A 19,815-nucleotide genomic window follows, 5' to 3' on the forward strand; every position below is an offset into this window, starting at 1 on the left:
CCGGCAAGTTTTAAAGGGAAAGTAATAGATTTGTCAAAGGAGCACGGGCTTTGAGAAAAAGACTAACAAATAGCTCATGGGTGGATCAGCCTTAGGTAATTACCAGAGACAACGTCAGAAACGTAGGGAAGGCAAGAAAAACAGCCAGCAGCTTTCTTCCCCCTCGATTCCAGAGAATGTATTTCCTCTCACAGGCCTCAGCTCTGTCTCCTAAACACAAGAAAAACTGTAACACCATGTAAAATGCAAATCTCGCTGTAAATATTTTATAAAATTGTTGCATACATCCCAAAAGCTATAGGTCTTAATTGAGAGCAGGCGATTTTTCTAGTCAATATATGGAAATGGAAAATGCTAATTTGTGTTTTTCTACTTATGAAACACCCTGGAGAACAGCAAGCCACAAATGCACTCACTTTAATATTATAAATATAATTTGGCTCCCTCTTTACCATCCCCACAGCCCTGGCTTTTATCTCCCTGTGGCTGCAGGAGGAGAGATGGAGAATCGCTTTCACAGCATCAGCCCAGGAAGGCGGCCTCGGATGTTGGCAGGGGGGACATGAGGCACAGAGCTGTGTGCCCCCTCCCTTACCATCTTCACCCCCTGGGGAGTGGCAGGCAAGGGCCACAGGCCAGGAGGCACTGCCCAGCGTCTGTTCCCGAAAGGGCCGGAATCAAGAATGAAGGTGGGAGCTGTGGCCACGTGGCTCCTCCCTCCTCCTCTGTTGGGCCTGTTTGGGGTCTGTGCTCCATCTGACTGCCTCAGAGCTCCCTCTGGGCAAAGGAGACTTCTCTAAGGGCCACCCCCAGAGCAGCCAGGATGAACAGGGGTGACTAGTGACTAGCAAGATGGTCGACCAATGCAAGTTGGAAATGCCTATTTCCAAACTCCCAAGAGAGATTAAGGCCTCTGCCAAGGATCCTAAGAGCCTACCCCTCCCAGCAAGGGGAGCCCTGCTTCCTCAAGGGCCCACAGGCCGCCCACCCCACCCTCCTGCAGCCCCATCTCACAGTACACTTCCCATCAGGAACACAGGGGCTTTCCCACCTAGAGCTGCACAACCCTAATCACACGCGGCTACGGAACGCTTGAAATGCGGCTGTTCCACACGCAGCGCAAAATACACATCAGATTCTGCAACCTTAGTATGAGAAAACAAATATAAAAAATTTTCATTAATTACTTTTTAAGCTGACTGTACAGTGCAATCATAATAGTTTGGATATATTGGGTTAAATAAAAATAGTTCATCTGTTTCCTTCTACTTTTTTTCAGTGCAGCTAGTAACACATTTAAAATTACACATGTGGCTCAAATCTTATGCCCCTTGGACAGCGTGCTCTAGAGTACGCTCTGGTTTGCTGCGCAAAGCCTGCGTCGTGTGAGTGTGTGTGAGCACGGTTCTCTTAGACACCGTGCAAATAGGAGGTCCCCAACATTATGATCCCAGAGCTTTACAGGTCTCAGAGTCTGGGATCCTACGATTCTGTAAATCCGTACATCTACAGTTCAAAGAAAGCACTACATGGTAAAGAGATTCTATTACTATTGCTTCCCAGCATTTAACAAAGGTTTTACAATGATAATCATGAAGAAGGCAGGCCCTCTGGCCCTGGTCTTGCCTACTCCTCAATCAAAAAGAGCTCAAATACTTGGTGATCACAGTCCGCTTCTCCCCGCCTCCAACCCCCCTCCCCGGCCGCCTGCTGGCTCATGAGCTCAAAACAGCTCAGCCCTTCTGACTCCACCACCACCAGGAGGCTCCCCAGTGACTCCTGCCCATGCTGACTCTCCCCCAGCTCAGAATGCAGAAGGGGCCTGTTGAGAGAGCTTGTCAATCATGCACAGCCTTTCTCTGAGTGTTATCCTCTTTCTAGAAACCGTTCTTCAACTTCTCCTCAAATTTGAGTAGCAAGGAAGCAGAGGGACTGGTGAGAAGGACACAGTTAAAGTCAGGTAGCCTGGATGTAACTCCAGGCTGCGCCTCTTCCCAGCTGTCAGAGCTTAGGTAGGTTCCTGAGCCTCTCCTTGCCTCAACTTCCTAATCTGTCAAATGGGAACGACAACACCGACTTTATAAAATTTAGGGGGAGAGTTGAAATAATGCATGTAAGGTACACACTCCATAAATAGCAGCTCTTGGTATTTTTACTATTATTGTCATTTTTTTGTCATTCCAGAGCCGTCCCATGACTCAAAGCCAAGTCCTTGGGTGTCTGGACCAGCATTCCTGGAGGGGAGAAAGGACAGGGCCTAGAGGACTTTCCAGCCCCTTACTAATGATAGATAAGGCAGCACCCGGGATTGGGTGCCGGGCCACGCATTCCACTGCACAGGAAGTCCAGGGGGTGGGGCCCATCCCCTCCAGAGGTCCAGGCCTTGCACCACTGCATGTGCAGACACTCTCTGCAAGTCCAAGGTGAGGGCTGTTTGCTGAACAACCTCCCTGCTTTACCTCCAGGCACTTTTGGTCATGCAAAAAAATATCAGGGGGTGGGTGGACACTGTGAGGACCTGGATGGACATTATTTATAATTAACGTAGGAACTGTTTACTATAAATGATTGCTTCTCAAGGCCCGAAAATCTTAGGCTGAACCATATGAAACTGCCATTTCTGTAAGCTGAAAACTGGATTCTCAACCTAGTAGCTTTAACACCTCAAAGCAGGGTGGCCCCTCTCTGGAGTACAAGGCTGCACTGTGGTTAAGGGAGCCCCAGCTACTGGGGTGCCTGGGTGGCAAATAAACATCTGACTCGGTTTCAGCTCAGGTCATGATCTCATGGTTCATGAGACCGAGCCCCACTATTGGGCTCTGCGCTGTCAACACAGAGCCTATTTGGGACTCTCTCTCTCTCTCTCTCTCTCTCTCTGCCCCTCTCCCCCTTCAAAATAAATAAATATATAAATTTTAAAAATAATAATATAAAGGAAGCCCCAGCTTCTGAATTCCACCCTGGGCACCTGGGGCTGAGAAGAAACCTCTCCCCAAACATGCACATGGTGTGTGAACACACAGGCATGCACACATACATGCTTCTTTGCCTTTGAATTTGCTTACAAATCAGAAAGAGGAGGTGGGAGGGACGGGAGGAAGGAGAGAAAAGAGGAGACAACAGACCCATCCGACCCTGTAAACTTCAATGATCCAAAGAAAAAGACAAATCAAGGGAGCGCTTTCCCATTGCAATCAGTGCACGAAAGTGCCTGTTGGGGAGAAACGGCCTCAACAAGGCTGAGCACTTGATCTTAGACACTTTAAGCACACCCTGCCCACCCCCCCCCCCGCCCCTTTCACAGATATGTAAATCAAGACTGAGAGAGAGCGATGAACCACTCACAACAAATGAGTGGCAGAGTCAGATCTGAAGCCAGACTCTGAGACTCCAGAGCCAAGACTCAAAAACAACATGCCAGACAGAATGCGGGGTCATGCCTGGAGTCAGGGGTTCCGGTCTGGGCTCAACTCTCGTTCAGGCCTCACTGCCTTCACCTGTTAGATGAAGACAGTGATCCTGACCTCATTTTCCTGGCAGGGATGCGGCTAAGACGGATACATGGACATTTGGGCTTGCAAAGCTCCGGTCCGTTCATTCTTCTCATCCCCGAAACCCACTAAGTGCCTGGCTCCGGTCGAGGCACGAGGTGCGGGCCAGGACGGGAGAGACAAGGTCCCTGGTCCACTCTGGTGGGAAAGGCACACACGACACAAAACAAGTGAGTAAGGAGATGGCAGCAGAGGCCGTGAAGCGCTATGAAGGCAATAAAACAGAAAGAGGAAAGAGTGCCGAGGTCGGGGTGGGGGTCGTCAGCCCAGCGAGGGGTGACACACGAATGGAAAAAGGCAGCTGAGTGAGAGCTGGAAAAAGAATGTTCCACACACAGAAGGCATGGCTGGGCAAACACCTCAGGATGTTCAACAAGAAACAGATCACGTGGCTAGAGCAGGGCATGCAGGAGGAGTGGGACGTGAGGCCGTGAGGTGGCAGGGCACCGCAGGCAGGTCAGTACAACCACCCTGAAGAACTGTCTGGCTGAACAAATCCCTACCCGCTGAGCCAACAATTCCTCTCCGGATGATCAAGCAAAGGCATGGGCACACACGACCACAGAAGACCCCCCCACGAGGGTGAGACCACCCCCCCGCCGGCCGTGGGTGACATGTCGGTCACGGGTGAGACCCCCCCCTCCGTGGGTGAGACCCCTCCTCTCCGAGAATGAGGACCCCCCCCTCACCGTGGGTCATGGGTGAGACCCCTCCCCCCCCACCGTGGGTGACATGCCCTTCGCGGGTGAGACCCCCGCCCACCGTGGGTCACAGGTGAGACCCCTCCCCACCCCCCTCGGCATGGGTGACATGCCCTTGGCGGGTGAGACCCCTCCTCTCCGAGAATGAGACACCCCCCCCCCCGCCGTGGGTCACTGGTGAGACCCTTCCGCGGATGAGATCCCCCCCACCCTCCGGGGGTGACATGCCCTTCGTGGGTGAGACCCCGCCGCGGGTAAGACCGCCCGACACTCCGCGGGGGAGACACTCCCCCTCCTCGGGGAGACCCCTGCGCAGATGCCCTTCAAAGCGCCATTCACAACAGCTCCAAGCCAGGAACGACGGAACATCCGGCAGTGGAAGGACACACAGCAAAGTGGACGGTGCCCATGCAGGAGCATACAACTCGGTGATAAAAAGTAACAAACCACTGGTCCACAGAGGAGATGTACCTCCTGAACATTAACACTGAGTTAGAGAAGCCAGACACAAAGGCGACAGACTGGAACATTTCGTTATTCGACACTCAGAAGCAGGGCAGGCTAATCTGGCGGTAGAGGTCAGAGCGTGGCTGCCCTTTGCGGGGTGCTGGCTGGAAGGGAGCATGAGGCAGCTGCAGGGGGCAGGGAAATGGGCTGTTTGTGGATGCTGGTGCTTGTTAGGTGGGTACACATGCATGAAAGTGCCGATCACATACATACGTACTTACACAGACATACTTCTGCGCCCTTATGGAATCCAAGTTCAGCCTCAGTCTACTGGGGGCAAGGCGGACCGATCATCCCCAGTTGCGGAGGCAGCAAAGACCCCTCACCTGGGGCGGCTCTTGCCCTGCCCCTGTGTCATGCAAGTCCCCTCCATGGGGACATGCTGAGTTCATGAAACCCTACAAGAAGACACCCAAAAGCCAAGCCAGCAGAACCCACAGCCCCTAAACCAACCTCAGGCTTCTAAAATCTGGGTCAGATGGAGGAAATTCTGGGCAACAACTTAGTCCCAGTTCTCCCGATGGGATGGCGGGGAAGTGGTGAGAAGCCCCAGGGCAGTGGAGACAAGGCCAGGCTGGTCAGAGGCCCAGCAGGCAGTCACGAGCCGCCCCCCCCCCCCCCCTCACGGGGAGCAGGAAGGGAGCCGGCCGACGTTTATTACCCGCCAGCAGCGAGATTGACTGCAGGCCTCCTTTGCCCACACTGAGCCATTAGCTCGTAATGGCCCCGAAGGCTCCCTCGGCCACAGACCCAGGCCCGAGCGCTCGGGCTCCGACACCAAAGATACTAATGACTACCACATTGCCGAAATAAATCATCATCGCTCAGAAGGGGCTCCGGCCGGCCGGCGGCTTCCAAACTTCATTTCATGAATTTCCCCCTTAATACTCAGCTGCCTTGGCGAGGGGGTTCTTGGGTGGACACGTCACCAGCCAATTTCTCTGCTATGGTGTTTATAAAGAAAAGAAGAAAGAAGAAAATGGGGGGATATTAATCTATGCAATGCGATAGGATCTTACATTGGTGGGAATCTGGAGATTGGAGTAAAATCCCGTTTGAGACTCCCTCAAGAGCTTAATGGTCCAGACCTGGCAGCCAAAAACACCCATGAAAGTCAGGTGGAAAGTGTGTTCCAGGGAACACTGCACCCTCTGGAGAGATGCTTCATGAATACGGGGGCTCCATGACCACGTGGGGGCAAGTTGGTGTGGAGGTTGAGTGCATGGGGCCCAGAGACAGACTGCGCAGGCTCTACCCCTGGCTCTGACTCCTGCTGGCTATGTGACTTTGGGCAGACTGCTCTGCCTCTGTGTTCCTCAATTTCCCCATCCATAAAATGGGAGAATAGGGGAGTTGGTGTGAGAATTAAGTAGGATAGTCAATGCGAAGTGCTTGGACCAAGGCCTGGCACGCAGGTAAGTACCCTGTGATCCCCACAGGAATCGTCAACGGGTCCAATCTCGGTAAAGACGTATAGGAGGAAACCTGGTTAACATGGTGATACACCCACTTGCTCCCATCCAGCCATGTTATAGTTGGAGTGAGTGCTGGAAGGTGAAATGATTTGCTCAAGGTCGACAAGCACATGGGGAAGGACAGGCTGGAATCCAGGCTTTCTGTTTCCCAGGCTGTATCCTTTCCCCATAAAGACCCTAACCCACAGCCTCAAAAGGCAACACTATCTACAAACATCAGCAATACAGGAGCCTGTCCAGGGCAGCTGTGAGCGGGCTTCTGAGTCCCTAGCTAGGAATGCTCCAGGCTTGTGTCTGGACCTGCTGCCCTGTGGGTCCACCCTCAGGCTTTGGACCTAAAGATGGCCAGGATCACAGAAGCAGCTGGAGAACATCCTCCCAACCTGCCTGCCTTCTTGGAGGAGGAAGGAGCCAGAGTCTTGCTCCTTGAGGCTCCTGGGAGCTCCTCTAGGCCCTAGCCTGCTCTCCTCTCCCTCCTTGGCATCCCCTCCCCTGAAACTCAACCTACCTCTCTGGCTAATCTAAAGTTCTCATTCCACAAACTTCAGCTCTGGCCATGAAGTCTTGTGCTCGCTCTCAATCAGCTCTGTTCCTGGTAGTGGGTCTTACACACAGTTGGTGTTTAATTATTGTTTGGGTGGGATGAAATTTCCAGCCATAATTTTATCTCTGCATAGGATTTCCCAGCTTTCTGTCCTGGAATAGAGGTGCTCTGTTTTCAATCTGACTCCCTAGAGGCTCCAAAAATAACAGAGGGAAGGGCTAGAGTCCAGTTCATCACTGCCTCTGCCAGGAAGCCCTCCCTGACTTCTCCAGAATGCCTGTTTCAGTACCCCTTGATCACTGTTCCCTCTGACCACCAATCCCGCTGCCTGCACATCAGCCAACCACCCTCACCCCCAGTCCCACTGGGAGGGTCTGAGGAGGACCTGCTCATCTTTTTCCCTCCCCTCCGGCATGGGGTACGGAGCTGCGCACTGGGCTACTCACAAGGCTAGATGCCCAGAAGCGCAGCAGCCCAGGGTTGGATGGGAGATGGAGGTCAGGAGCACTTGTGCAGGACCAGCCAGGTCAGCTGGCAGGCCAGGACCCAGGTCCCCAGACCGTGGCAAACCCAGCAAGGCTCAGGTGGGTGCCAGTTTCAGCTGGACCTTCCCTTTCACCTAACATGGAAGCAGAGGCAAAACCCAGCAGCCCCACCCAAGTGCCACCTGCACAGGAAAACCAGGCCCCAAGCAGAAGGCTCCTCAGGCTGGGTTTGGACCAAATTCCTTCTCAGCGGCCGTACATTTCCAGCATACAGGAATTGCTCCTGCCGATTCAAAACCAGGTCAGAGAAAACCGTCTCTCGTTTCCGGCAGGGGTGAGCGTTCCTCCCGGGGAAGGGCTCCGCAAAAGTCTCCAAACCGAGCACGAGAGACAAGTGGGAACCAAGCCTCATTCCCTCGGTGGCCCCGCGGCTGCCAAAATTACTGACAAACTGACCTACAAAGAGAGTTTCTATTTTATGAGCAAACCCCAAAGGTTAACAGCGGAGCCGCCGGCAGGCGATGAGCACCGAGGAGCGGAAGCTTCCCCAGCAGCGCCCGCACGGAGCCCGGGCACCTCAGCTTCGCAGAGAAACGTGTCCCTGAAATGCCAAGGAGAAAGGGAGGATGGAAGGGGGAGGTTCCAGAACCCTGGCCAGAGGGAGGAATGGGGACATGAGGACACTGCCCATTGCCAAGTGGCCTCTCTGTCTCAAAGTTCTGGATGACTGCCACTGCCAGGGGCTGGCTGCAGTGACCTCTCTGGCAAGGCTGCCCTGTAGACCACAATGTGCATGGTGTCCCCTACAATTGTGCAGTCTACAACCTGCACAGCCATACCCTGTAAGCCTGAGTCCTATGGGGTTCCTGCCACATAAAGCATCTTGCCCCTCCAGTGCTGGTTTCATGAGCATATGACCAGTGTGGTAGCACAAGGGCCTGAATTTAGAAGGACCCACACTTGGTTTGTATCCTGCTATTGCTGTCTTGAAATTCTTTTTTTTTTTTAACGTTTATTTTTATTTTTGAGAGAGAGAGCATGAGCAGGGAGGAGCAGAGACAGAGCGAGACAGAGAAATCCAAGCAGGCTCCCAGCTATCAGCACAGAGCCCGATGCGGGGCTTGAACTCATGAACCATGAGATCATGACCGGAGCTGAAGTGAAGAGTCAGACACTTAACCGACTGAGCCACCCAGGTGCCCCACCATCTTGAAATTCTTAATTTTCTAACAAGGGGCCCTGCATTTTCGTTTTGCACAAATTACATAGCTGGTCTTCCCTCCCTATTTGAGAGCACCAGGCCAGTGTGGACATAGAAAGAAAGGATGAGCAATTATCCAGAGGAATCATCACTAAATAATTTATACAAAAAAGTAAGAAAATTTCCAGCCTCCATCCTTCCTCATCTTCCAAGTCATCCCAGTGTGGACCTACTTCTGAGGCCTTCCAGGAACAGGGGGAGGGCTAGAGGGGCCCCAGTGATGGGCAAGGGCATGGGGTGCCAGGAATCTCCAAGGCTTGCACCCTAATGCAGGAAGCAGCTTTTGATAGCAAGAAACCCACTTGAGACTAAAGGCCCTTGGGTTTTCTCATACTGATGTCGGAGCTGCAAGAAAATCTCCTGAATTTTGGCAGAGGGTAAGTAACAAAAAGCAGGTCAGAGAATACACACAGGCAGGCAGGAAATAGGGCCGCCGTTGGCAACCCAATGACTGGGTCATCGGGCCCCTCACCACTGACCCTTAACCCAGACCCAAAACACTGATTCGTCACCAGTGACATCAGATCTGCCAGCGACCTGGGACAGAGCATCCGCTCCATCTAGAAGATGGGCCCAAGATTCACAGAGGTCTAGAGACTGCCCAGAACCTCCCACCAGGCCAGGCCTGACCTACAGTTCTAACCCTAACAACAGGGCAAAGTGTGAGGACAGAGGGGACCAGGGCGGCGTCTTCTGTCTTTCCCAGTGACGTCTCACACAAACACCAACTTACACAGCAGAACACAACAGGGCTGTTCTCAGTCCCCATGTCCCACCTTCTGGGCCTCCCCCCACCATCCAGGTAGCCTACGGGACCTGCATGGGATGCCAGGGTGCTCAGATTGCACTCAGAACCAGTGATCTACTGGCCTCTTTTCTAGCTTCCATCAATAGTGAATGCCCATGACACCTCAGGAGGGCTCCCAAGGCTCACTCCATCTCTGCATCCATGCAAGGAGCATCCTGGATTTCTGCAGGGGTTCAGCTGCTTTGAAAGACACATGCTCTTAGTCAGCAGCCCTCTGACCCTGCAATTTGACTTTATCCTGCCATCCTCAAGCCTCAGAACACCGTGTAGCCACTCCCCTATGTCTGACCACCACCACCGGTGAACACAGGGCATCCACCTGATTCCTAGGTGCCCATGACCACTGCACTAAGTGGTTCGAGTAAAGCAGGAGCCTCTCCCCACCACTATCCACCAGCTTCCCTGCTTGTCCTTGTCACTAGTTCCTGGGACGATAAAATCAGAGTAGGAAAGAACAATGACAGGTAAAGCAAAACAAAACCACACGAATGAAAGCAGGGAGAAAGTATTATTAAATGTTTCTGAAAAATTATTATGTTTACCCTGGATGTTGCCTGGCTTGATTTATGCCCGCCCCCCTCCAGTCCCTCAACAGCCCCCTTTTCTCCCTGTGCCAGCAGATTGGAAGGTTCCAGACACAGCCCTGGCCCCAGGGCCACAGGCCACAGAGGCCCAGCTCCAAGGTTCCTGCCAGGCTCCTGGACCCACCACCAGTAGAGGCAGTATAGACCAGAATTCCTCCAACTTCTCTGGCGATACAAATCCCAGGGGATGCTCTTCATTGACTACAGACTTCCAGGTCCCTCCCTTGGAAAGTCTCACTCCAGGGGCCAGCTGGGGGGGCTTCATGTGTTAAATGAGTGAGAAGAGTAATGAGGGGAGATGGAACTTGAATGGACACCAGTCTGGTTTGCATTCACCCCAGCTCTTGGCCATCTGTGTGATGTTGGGCAAGTAGACGTCTGCCCCTCTCTGAGCCTCAGCTTCCTGATGAGCTAAATGCATCAGGTGCTCCAGAAGCTTCCAGCTCTGACCCCTTCTCAGCTTCTGCAGAGTAACAGCAAGATCCCCCTAGACACCATTCCTAACAAAGAGGGAATTCCGTTCGCCCTCCTAAAACAGAACTGAGCCTGCCCCCACTCCTTCCTGGTCCCAGAGCAGACCCTCATGGACCAGGAAAGAACAGACCCACTGGCTCACCCCAGGAAGGTGGTGGGACCACCAAAGGGAAGGGACCACAGACCCTCCCTCGGGACAAGGATGAGACTTTTAAATAAATGAAGCCCTCTGCTCAGCACCAAGCCTGGAAGCCGGGAGCTGGGGCCAAGTGCCTTCCTGCAGACACACACTCGTTAATAAATTGCCATATATCATATCCTGCAAAATAGGGTTCCTGTAGGGCCAGGGGGGCCTCTGGGGGGAGGGGCCGCTGATAGGCTGTAGAAACCAAACTCAGAATTGACCGACAAGTGTCAGTTTTTAGCTCACTGCTTCACACAAGCCCACCTGGCTGTGAAGCAAAGCAGAGATGCGCTAATAACAAAACCTCCAAAACTGCCTCACGCCAAAACCACGAGGAGCGGATTCTCCCGAAAGGTGTTTCCTCAGCCTCCACCCGGTGATGGAATAGATCAGAGAAAACACCGGCAGAATGTGGAGCTGGTGTCATTACCGACCGTGAAGAACGTGAGCAGGGGCCGAATGGGGTCTGAGCGGGGGAGGGGAGGGCTGCTGTCACAGCCAGGGGTTGGGTGCCAGGACACTGGCCTGATTGTCACAGCAGCTATGAAAATGGTGGGGGAAACCAAGCAGCTTTTACCCAAGTTGTAAACAGAATGAAAATTACAAATAGTTAAATGTGAGTAAAACTTCCTAGAGAAAGTCCCTTCATTTGGGGGGCAGAATAGAGCAACAGAAGGCCCTCTTTGAGAGCATGGGTAACACTCAACACCACCACGTCAAGGGGGGTCATGGTGGGGGGACAGGCACAGAAGGAGCCTGGGTCCATGGGGTAATCAGGAAGAAATGAGACCGGACCGAGAGAAGCTGGCTGAGGGGGAAGGGGTGGCATCACGTCAAGCACATGGCTAGAATCCCGTAACTGCTTGCTGCGGGGCGGAGGGAAAGAGAAGGGGTAAAATATATAGTCGCAAGCAGAGCCGATGTGCAAAATGTATTGACAGCCGGTGCACAGGGGCCCCACCAAACTGCGTCATTCCTGGTGTCACCTGGTGGCCCCTGATGGACCAGGAGTTATCTTCTTGTGCACTGCATCCAGAGGAGGGGTCCAGACACAGGGAGAGGATCTGTGGGCAGGGGATTCATGACAGAAACTCTTGCCAGATGGTTAGGAACATTTCAGTATTTTAACAAACCGCCCAGTGCTATTGGCACATGGCTGCTAAATATCGACTTGCTACCGAGGGCCCTGACACAGGTTGATTTATAGGCCCCCCCGGTGCCCTCAACAGCCCCCTCTTCTCTCCCCGTGCCAGCAGACTGCAGGGTTTCAGACAGAGCCCTGGCCCTGGGGCCACAGGCCACAGGCTCCCAAAGGCCCAGCTCCAAGATTCCTGCCAGGCTCCTGGGCCCACCACCAGCAGAGGCAGTGTAGACCAGAACTCCCCAGACTTCTCTGAGGATACAAATCCCCGGGGGGGTTGGAGAGATGCTCCTTCAGGCCCCTCCCCTAGAAAATCTCATTCATGTGTTGAGCGAGTGGAGTAATGAGGGGAGATGGAACTTGAGTGTGCACCAGTCTGGTTTGCATTCACCCCAGCTTTTGGCCATCTGTGTGACATTGGGCAAGTGTCTGCCCCTCTCTGAGCCTCAGCTTCCTGATGAATTAAATGTGCCGGGTGGTCCAGAGGCTTCCAGGTGAGAAAAGGGTGAGGAATATGCTCTAACTACCTTTTTATTCATCTGCTCATCTATTTGGAGGAGCAATGTTCCCGCCATCCCAGAGTCAAGATTCCCCAAGCCCCTAAGCAGACAAGCAGAGATTGCGCAAATTCTGCTAGCACCGTTCGAACCCGAGCAGGGCCCAGGCAGCGGGGGCCTGCAGTGGGTGCAGGCTGCCAACAGGTGACTGGGAGACAGAGCTGAACTGCCCCAGGAGCAGGAGACAGAGGCAGGTATCTGAAACTGGATGTGGATCCTGATTCTGCAGATAAAAGTCCCAAAATGTTTTACACACTGAGATGCTAATTTTTTTTTTTTTTTTTTTTTTTTTTTGGTAAAACAAATCTTCAAGGCACATGCTGAGATAGTTGAAGCTCTTCCTGTAGGCTGAGGGGGGTGTGTGTGCATATCTGTGTGTGGATTTTTAAGGAGGATACCCCTTATTAGAAATCTTTCATGAAAAGCTCACCGGGTGAAGTGCTTCTGCGGCTCGCATACATGTGAAAGGTGTCTTCCGTGGCTCACTGCAGCCCTACATGTAGTGAACAGGCCACAGAACTCCGAGTCTGTGGACATAGCAAGATAAACTGGGCCTGACGTGGACCTTGACCTCAACCTCAGAATCATTGACAGATGTTAGCAATGGAAACATTTTTCCCCCTAAAACTACAGGTCTTTTACAGTATGTGTTAGCATTTGGTAGGAATCCAACGCTAACCAAGACTGTGGGTACAGATTATCAAAACCGAAGTGGCTGCAGGGAAACCAGGTTTGTACTATGGTTTCTTGCATTTCCACCAGCCCCTAAAACTTTAAAAGAGCAGCCCATGAAATCTGCTTCCCAGAGAGGAAGGCTTGGGCAGCAGGGCTATTTCAGTCACTGAAAGAAAGAATAATTCTGCATCCTAAGAGGTCCGTAATTAATTCACACATTTAGTTGTTAGGTCCAGAAACATGTTTGTGTTGACAATTTGCATTTGATGCTTTGAAAACAGTCTGTCATGTTTTTATTTACCTCCTCATCCCAGAGACACCACCACTTTCCAATATCCATCCAAGTGTTACGATTCCACTACAGTTTCCTGAGACCCTGCCCGTGGCAATGAGGGAGGGGACCCAGAATTCCCATGTGGGAAAAGTGGGGTTTGTGCAAGAGCTGTCCTCCTCTGAAGGGATGAGACAACCTGATGGCCAGTCAAATCTTGGTCTGCCCCCTCCCAATTCCCACGCCAGCTTCTGGCCTTCAGTACACTGATTTGACATCATTCTTCCAGCCGACCTCTCCAGCACCAGACCACTGTGTCCCTCCTTCACACTGAAGAATCAATACTACTCACAGTACCCCTAGCTGATATGTCAGGTAGGGCCCCACCCTGGCTTGTTGACATCATCAGCTCCTATGAGGATAAATCCAGAGTAAGAAGGATCACTGGAGGGGAGAAAACAAAAAGCAAGGCTAGAAGCAGGGACAAGGCAACGTTAGTATCAACTTTTACATTGCCAGGCTTGGTTGATGTCACCAACGGGTGAGTCAGGGTCTCACAGAGCCACTGTTCTCTCCCCTTGCAAAGAAGAGGAGGGGAGGGAAGGAGGAGGGTCCTCAGAATGGTCCTGACCCAGGTCTGGACTACAAGTCTAAGCTCCAATTTCCCCACAAGCCCTTGGACCCAAATAGTATAGAAGTTGCTGGGGAATAAAGCAACTCCAAGTCCCTGAGACCCCTTAGACACCCATTCAGCTTACAGATTTCTCCCCTGGGCATAATTTTCCCTATTCCTCTAGCTAAGTACAACTAAAAACCATGGACATTATAGATGAAAGAAACATAAGAAGATTCTGAAAAGTGGAGAGAAAACGGCAGAATGGCCAGGGACCTTGGGACTCAAGAAATGACATGGCAGTACAAACGCTGGGTTTTCCTTTTGCCTCATACAGCTCAGATTGGAGCTGAAGATGCTGGAAACCAGGAAAGGTCAACAGGTGAGATTTTAAAAGCCCCAAGGAGGCGCCTGGGTGACGCAGTCGGTTAAGCGTCCGACTTCAGCCAGGTCACGATCTCACGGTCCGGGAGTTCAAGCCCCGCGTCAGGCTCTGGGCTGATGGCTCGGAGCCTGGAGCCTGTTTCCGATTCTGTGTCTCCCTCTCTCTCTGCCCCTCCCCCGTTTATGCTCTGTCTCTCTCTGTCCCAAAAAAAATAAACGTTGAAAAAAAAATTAAAAAAATAAAAAATAAAAGCCCCAAGGAAAGGCCTGCTCTCTTCAGCCAAAGGATAAGAAAAGAGACAGCCTGACAAGACAGAAGACTTTGAGACAATAGCAGCTTTGCTCAAGCCAAACCCCAGAGAAAATGCTGTGCCCCCTCGTTCCAGCAGAGGCTGAATGGGGCACCCAGACTTCCATGTTCCCAAGGCTATAACAAGGCACCCAATACCCGCTCCCCACTCCATGTGGAAAGGGTGTCAGAGAAAGCCCAGTAGGGAGTGAGGACCTTCAACTTACTGAGCAATAACATAGCTCTCCCCAAGGTGTCAGGAGAGACCATTTGGGGAGGTGGCCTCCCACCCACACCCAGCAGTAGCAAGGCGTCCCTACTCATCCGCCCAGTGTCAGTGGAGGCCATGTGGGGAACAGGAACAAGACACTCCTCTTACCAGTCAGAGAGATATCAGTGGTGACGTGGTAGGAAGACAAAACTAGAACTCTTTCCACTTTAGTCAAAAATCATCCATCCCACCAAGAACCAGAAAGATCTCAAATTGAATGCAAAAAGACAATCCATTCATGCCAAGCCCAAGATGACAGAGATATCAGAATTATCTGTCAAGGACTCTAAAGGAGCCATCGTAAAATACTTCAACCGTTATGGACACATGTGAAACAAATGGAAAAAGAGAAAACCTCAGCAAAGAAATAAAAGATATAAAAAAGCTCTAAATGGAACTTCTAGAAATAAAAAAGTAAACAAAATTTTGAAACTAAGCAATGATGGGCTCAACAGCAGAAAGGAAAAGATGGTGGAAAGAATCAGTGCACTGGAAGATACAACAATAAAAATGACTTAATCTGAACAAAAGAGAAAAAACAGGTTAAGAAGAACAGTGCCTCCGGGGTTGGTGAGACAGGAGAAAAAGGACAGGCTAGAAAAGTTCTAAAAAATAAAAGGCAAGGGGCGCCTGGGTGGCGCAGTCGGTTAAAGCGTCCGACTTCAGCCAGGTCACGATCTCGCGGTCCGGGAGTTCGAGCCCCGCGTCAGGCTCTGGGCTGATGGCTCAGAGCCTGGAGCCTGTTTCCGATTCTGTGTCTCCCTCTCTCTCTGCCCCTCCCCCGTTCATGCTCTGTCTCTCTCTGTCCCAAAAATAAATAAACGTTGAAAAAAAAAAAATTTTAAATAAAAAATAAAAGGCAAGAGAAAAATTTTGAGAGCAGTGGGAGAAAAATGGCACCTTACCATAGTGAAAAACTAATTCAAATGGCAGTGGATTTCCCCTCAGAAACCAAGGAGACCAGAAGAAAGTGGCACAAGAAGTATGAAAGAAAAGAAATGGCAACGTAGAACCTATATCCAGTGAAAATATCCCTCAGGAATGAAGGGGAAATTAACATCCTTGGATGAAAAAGACAAAGAGAATTTGTCACCAGAAGACCTACCCTAAAAGAATGATCAAAGGAACATCTCTAAACAGAAAGAAAATGATAAAAGAAGGAATCTTAGAAGATTAAGAAGAAAAAAAAGAAAATACGGTAAATACAATAGTTTTTCTACCCCTCTGCGTTTTCTAAATTATGTTTGATGGTTGATACAAAAATTTAACACTGATATGGTTCTAAATATGTATAAAAGTTGGGGCACCTAAGGTGGCTCACTTAATTAAGCTACTGACTCTTGATTTCAGCTCAGGTCATGATCTCACAGTTGTGGATTCAGGCCCACACTGGGCTCCATGCTAACTGTAGAGCCTGCATGGAATTCTCTCTCTCTCTCTCTCTCTCTCTCTCTCTCTCTTTCTCTCTCTGTCCCTTCCACAATTGTGCATTCTCCCTCCCTTCCTCCCCCCCCAAAATAAATAAACTTTATATATATATATATATATATATATATATATATATATATATATGACATATTTAAAACAATTAGATTGTAAATGAGGGAGAATAAAGGAAGGTAAGGTTTCTACACTTCACTCAAACTAGTAAAATAATGACACCAGAAGATTTTGAAATGTTTATTTAATGTAATATCTAAATAACACTTTAAAAGCTGTACAAAGAGAAACAATACAGATAAACCAAAATGAAATTCTTAGAAATGTTCGAGTAACCCACAGAAAGTTAGGGAAAAGAAAACAGAAATAAAAAAAAAAAAACAGAACCAACAGAAAACAAAATACAGAATGGCAGACTTAAGCCCTAACATATCATTAGTTACATTCAATATAAATGGTCTAAATACAAATTAAAAGACAGAGACCGGCAGAATGGAGTGGTGAAGGCAAGGAAGAATGATCCACCTATATTCTCTCTATAAGAAATTCACTTAAAATGTAACCACATTGGCATATTAAAAGTAAAAGTATAAAATAAGATATATCTTGCAAACATTAATCAAAAGAAAGCAGAAGGTGTAATATTAGATAAAGCAGGCTTTAGAGAAAAAAATTATGAAATAGACAAGGAAGAAGTTGATCAACCAAGAAGACATAGCAATCTTAAATGTGTAGGCACCAAACAATAGAGCTGCGAAATATATGAAGCAAAAGCTAATAGAACTGAAAGAAGAAACAGACACATCCACAATTATAGTAGAACATTTTAACACCTTTCTCTCAATGATTGATAAATCAATTAGAGAGAAAATCAGCAGGGACATAGAAGAATTCAACAACACCATCAACCAGCAAAGTCTACTTGACGTTGATTGAACATATCACCCCAAAAGAGCAGAATATACATTCTTTTCAAATGCCTGGAGAACATATACCAATATGGGCCATATCATGTGTCATAAAACAAATCTCAGCAAATTTAAAAGAATTGACATTTGAAGTCATACACAGTGCTTCTTCCAATCACAATGGAATCAAACTAGTTATTAACAAAAAAGAAAAGAGAAAAACCTCCAAACACTTGAAAACTAAACAAAGCACTTCTAAACAATGAGTCAAAGATGAAGCACAAAGGAAGTATTTTATAAAATATAATGAACTAAATGAAAATAAAACTACAGCATATCAAAACTTGTGGAACACAGTTAAATCAATGCTAAGAGGAAAATTTATAACACTAACTATATACATTAGAAAAAAGTTTCAAGGGGCGCCTGGGTGGCTCAGTCAGTTAAGCATCCAACTTCGACTCAGGTCACGATCTCAGTTTGTGAGTTCAAACCCTGCATCGGGCTCTATGCTGACAGCTCAGAGCCTGGAACCTGTTTCAGATTCTGTGTCTCCCTCTCTCTCTGTCTCTCTCTCTGTCTCTCTCTCTCTCTCTCTCTCTCAAAGATAAACATTATAAAAATTTTTTTAAAAAAAGAAAAAAGTTTCAAATCAGTCATTAAGCTTCCACCTCAAAGACTTAGAAAAACAACAGCAAGATAAACCCAAAGCAAGCAGAGAAGAGGAAAAAAATAAAGAAAAGAGCAGATCATTAAATTGAAAACAGAAAACCAATACTGAAAATCCATTTTTAAAAGTTGGTTCTTTGAGGGGTGCTTGGGTGGCTCATTAAGTTAAGCATTCAACTCTTGATTTCGGCTCAGGTCATGATCTTGCAATCGTGGGATCGAGCCCTGCATCAGGCTCTGTGCTGAGTGTGGAGACTGTTTGATCTCTCTCCCTCTCTCTCTCTGCCCCTTCCCCTCTTACTGTCTCTCCATAAACAAACAAACAAACAAACAAATAAATAAATAAACATAACAAAAAATTTTTAAGTTGGTTCTTTGAAGAGATCAATAAAATGGACAAATCTCTAATAAGACTGACAGAGAAAAAAAGTGGGAAGGCATAAATTCCCACTATCAGAAACGAACCTGAGGATATCAGTATAGACCCTACAGACATCAAAAGAATAAAAAGAGACTATTGCTGTGAAAACTATACACACATAAATTTGACAAATTACATGAAACAAACCAATTCCTTGCAAAACACAGCCTCTTACAACTCAACCAACATGAAATACACAATTTGAACAGTCCTAAAACTATCAAGGAAATCAAATTCATAATTAAAAACTCCCTAAAAGGAATTCTCCAAACCCAGGTTATTTTACTGGAGTATTCTAACAAATGTTTCAATAAGAATAAACACCAATTATACATAATTTCTTTCAAACTATAGAAGAACCACTTCTCAAACTTATTTTATCAAGTTAATATTGCCCAATATGAAAATCAGTCAGATAGGTCAAAACAAAACTGCAGGCCAATGACCCTTACAAATACAGGCAAAAATATATACATTTAATGAAATATTAGCAAAGAGAATTGAGCAATATTTAAAAAGAATTGTACACTATGGCCAATTGGGGTGTATATCAAGGATGCAAGACTATCTCAATATTCAAAAATCAATATAATCCACTATATTAACAGAAGAAGAAAAATCACATTATCATATAAATAGATTCAGTTTTTTAAAAAAACATGGATTTATTTGATAAAATCCAAAACCCATCCATGATAAAACCTCTTAAAAAAAAAAAGAAAAGAAAGAAATAGAGGGGTAGTTCCTCAACTTGACAGAGTTATCTACAAAAAACCTGCATCTACTATTACACCTAATGATAAAAGACTGAATGTTTTCTCCCTAAATTCAGAAACAAGACAAGGATATCCACTGTCACCACTCTTATTCTGCACAATTCTGGAAGTTCTAACCAGAGCAAAAACAAGAAAAGGAAATAAAAGGAACATAGACAGAAATAAAACTGCCTTTATTTGCAGACGACTGGATTGTCTATATAGAAAATTCCATGGAATCTACAAAAATAAAAATAAAAACTTCTACAACTGAGTTGAGCAAAGTCAAACAGTACAAAAATCAACATTCAAAAGCCAACTATATTTCTATATACTAGGACACCAATATTAAAAATGAAATCCCATTTATAATCACTAAAAAAAAGAAATATTTAGATGCAAATCTATCAAAATATGGACAGGACTAGCATGTTATAAGCTACAAAAGAGCAATAAAAGAAACTAAAGAAGATCTAAGTACATTGAGAGATATACCATGTTCATGGATTGAAACCCTCAACATAGTAGATGTCAATTCTCTCCAAATCAATATGCAGGTTTACACAATTCTTTTTAAAATTATAGCAAGAGTTTTTGCATGTGTAGATAAGATTATTCTAAAATTTATACGGAACGACAAAGGACCTAGGATACCTAAACAATTTTGAAAAAGGATGATAAAATAGAAGGACTCAGTCTATCTGAGTTTAAAACTTATATAGCTACAGTAATCAAGACTATGTCATATGACAGAGGGATAGACACATAGATCAATGGAACCCAGAAATAGATCCCACACAATATGCCTTTTCAACAAATGATGCAAGAGCAGTTGGACATTTGGAGG

The 19,815-nt window shown here is 47.9% G+C and overlaps 1 protein-coding gene across 3 annotated transcripts in view; it reads right to left on the reverse strand.

The window, feature by feature from the left end:
• The window catches only part of ZNF423 (zinc finger protein 423), a 334,391-nt gene that overhangs the window by 97,934 nt on the left and 216,642 nt on the right, over positions 1–19,815 (reverse strand). The window contains exon 6 of one of the 3 annotated variants that reach the window (XM_043599154.1): positions 5,515–5,703. The exons of the other annotated variants lie outside the window; for them this stretch is intronic. Within the exon in view, the coding sequence (XP_043455089.1) occupies positions 5,648–5,703 (56 nt within the window). The 3' untranslated portion in view covers positions 5,515–5,647. Of the gene's footprint in view, positions 1–5,514; positions 5,704–19,815 lie in introns of those variants that run through there. 3 annotated transcript variants of the gene reach the window in all.

Source organism: Prionailurus bengalensis, chromosome E2, assembly GCF_016509475.1.
Source record: "Prionailurus bengalensis isolate Pbe53 chromosome E2, Fcat_Pben_1.1_paternal_pri, whole genome shotgun sequence".
In the NCBI taxonomy this organism is placed as follows: domain Eukaryota; kingdom Metazoa; phylum Chordata; class Mammalia; order Carnivora; family Felidae; genus Prionailurus; species Prionailurus bengalensis.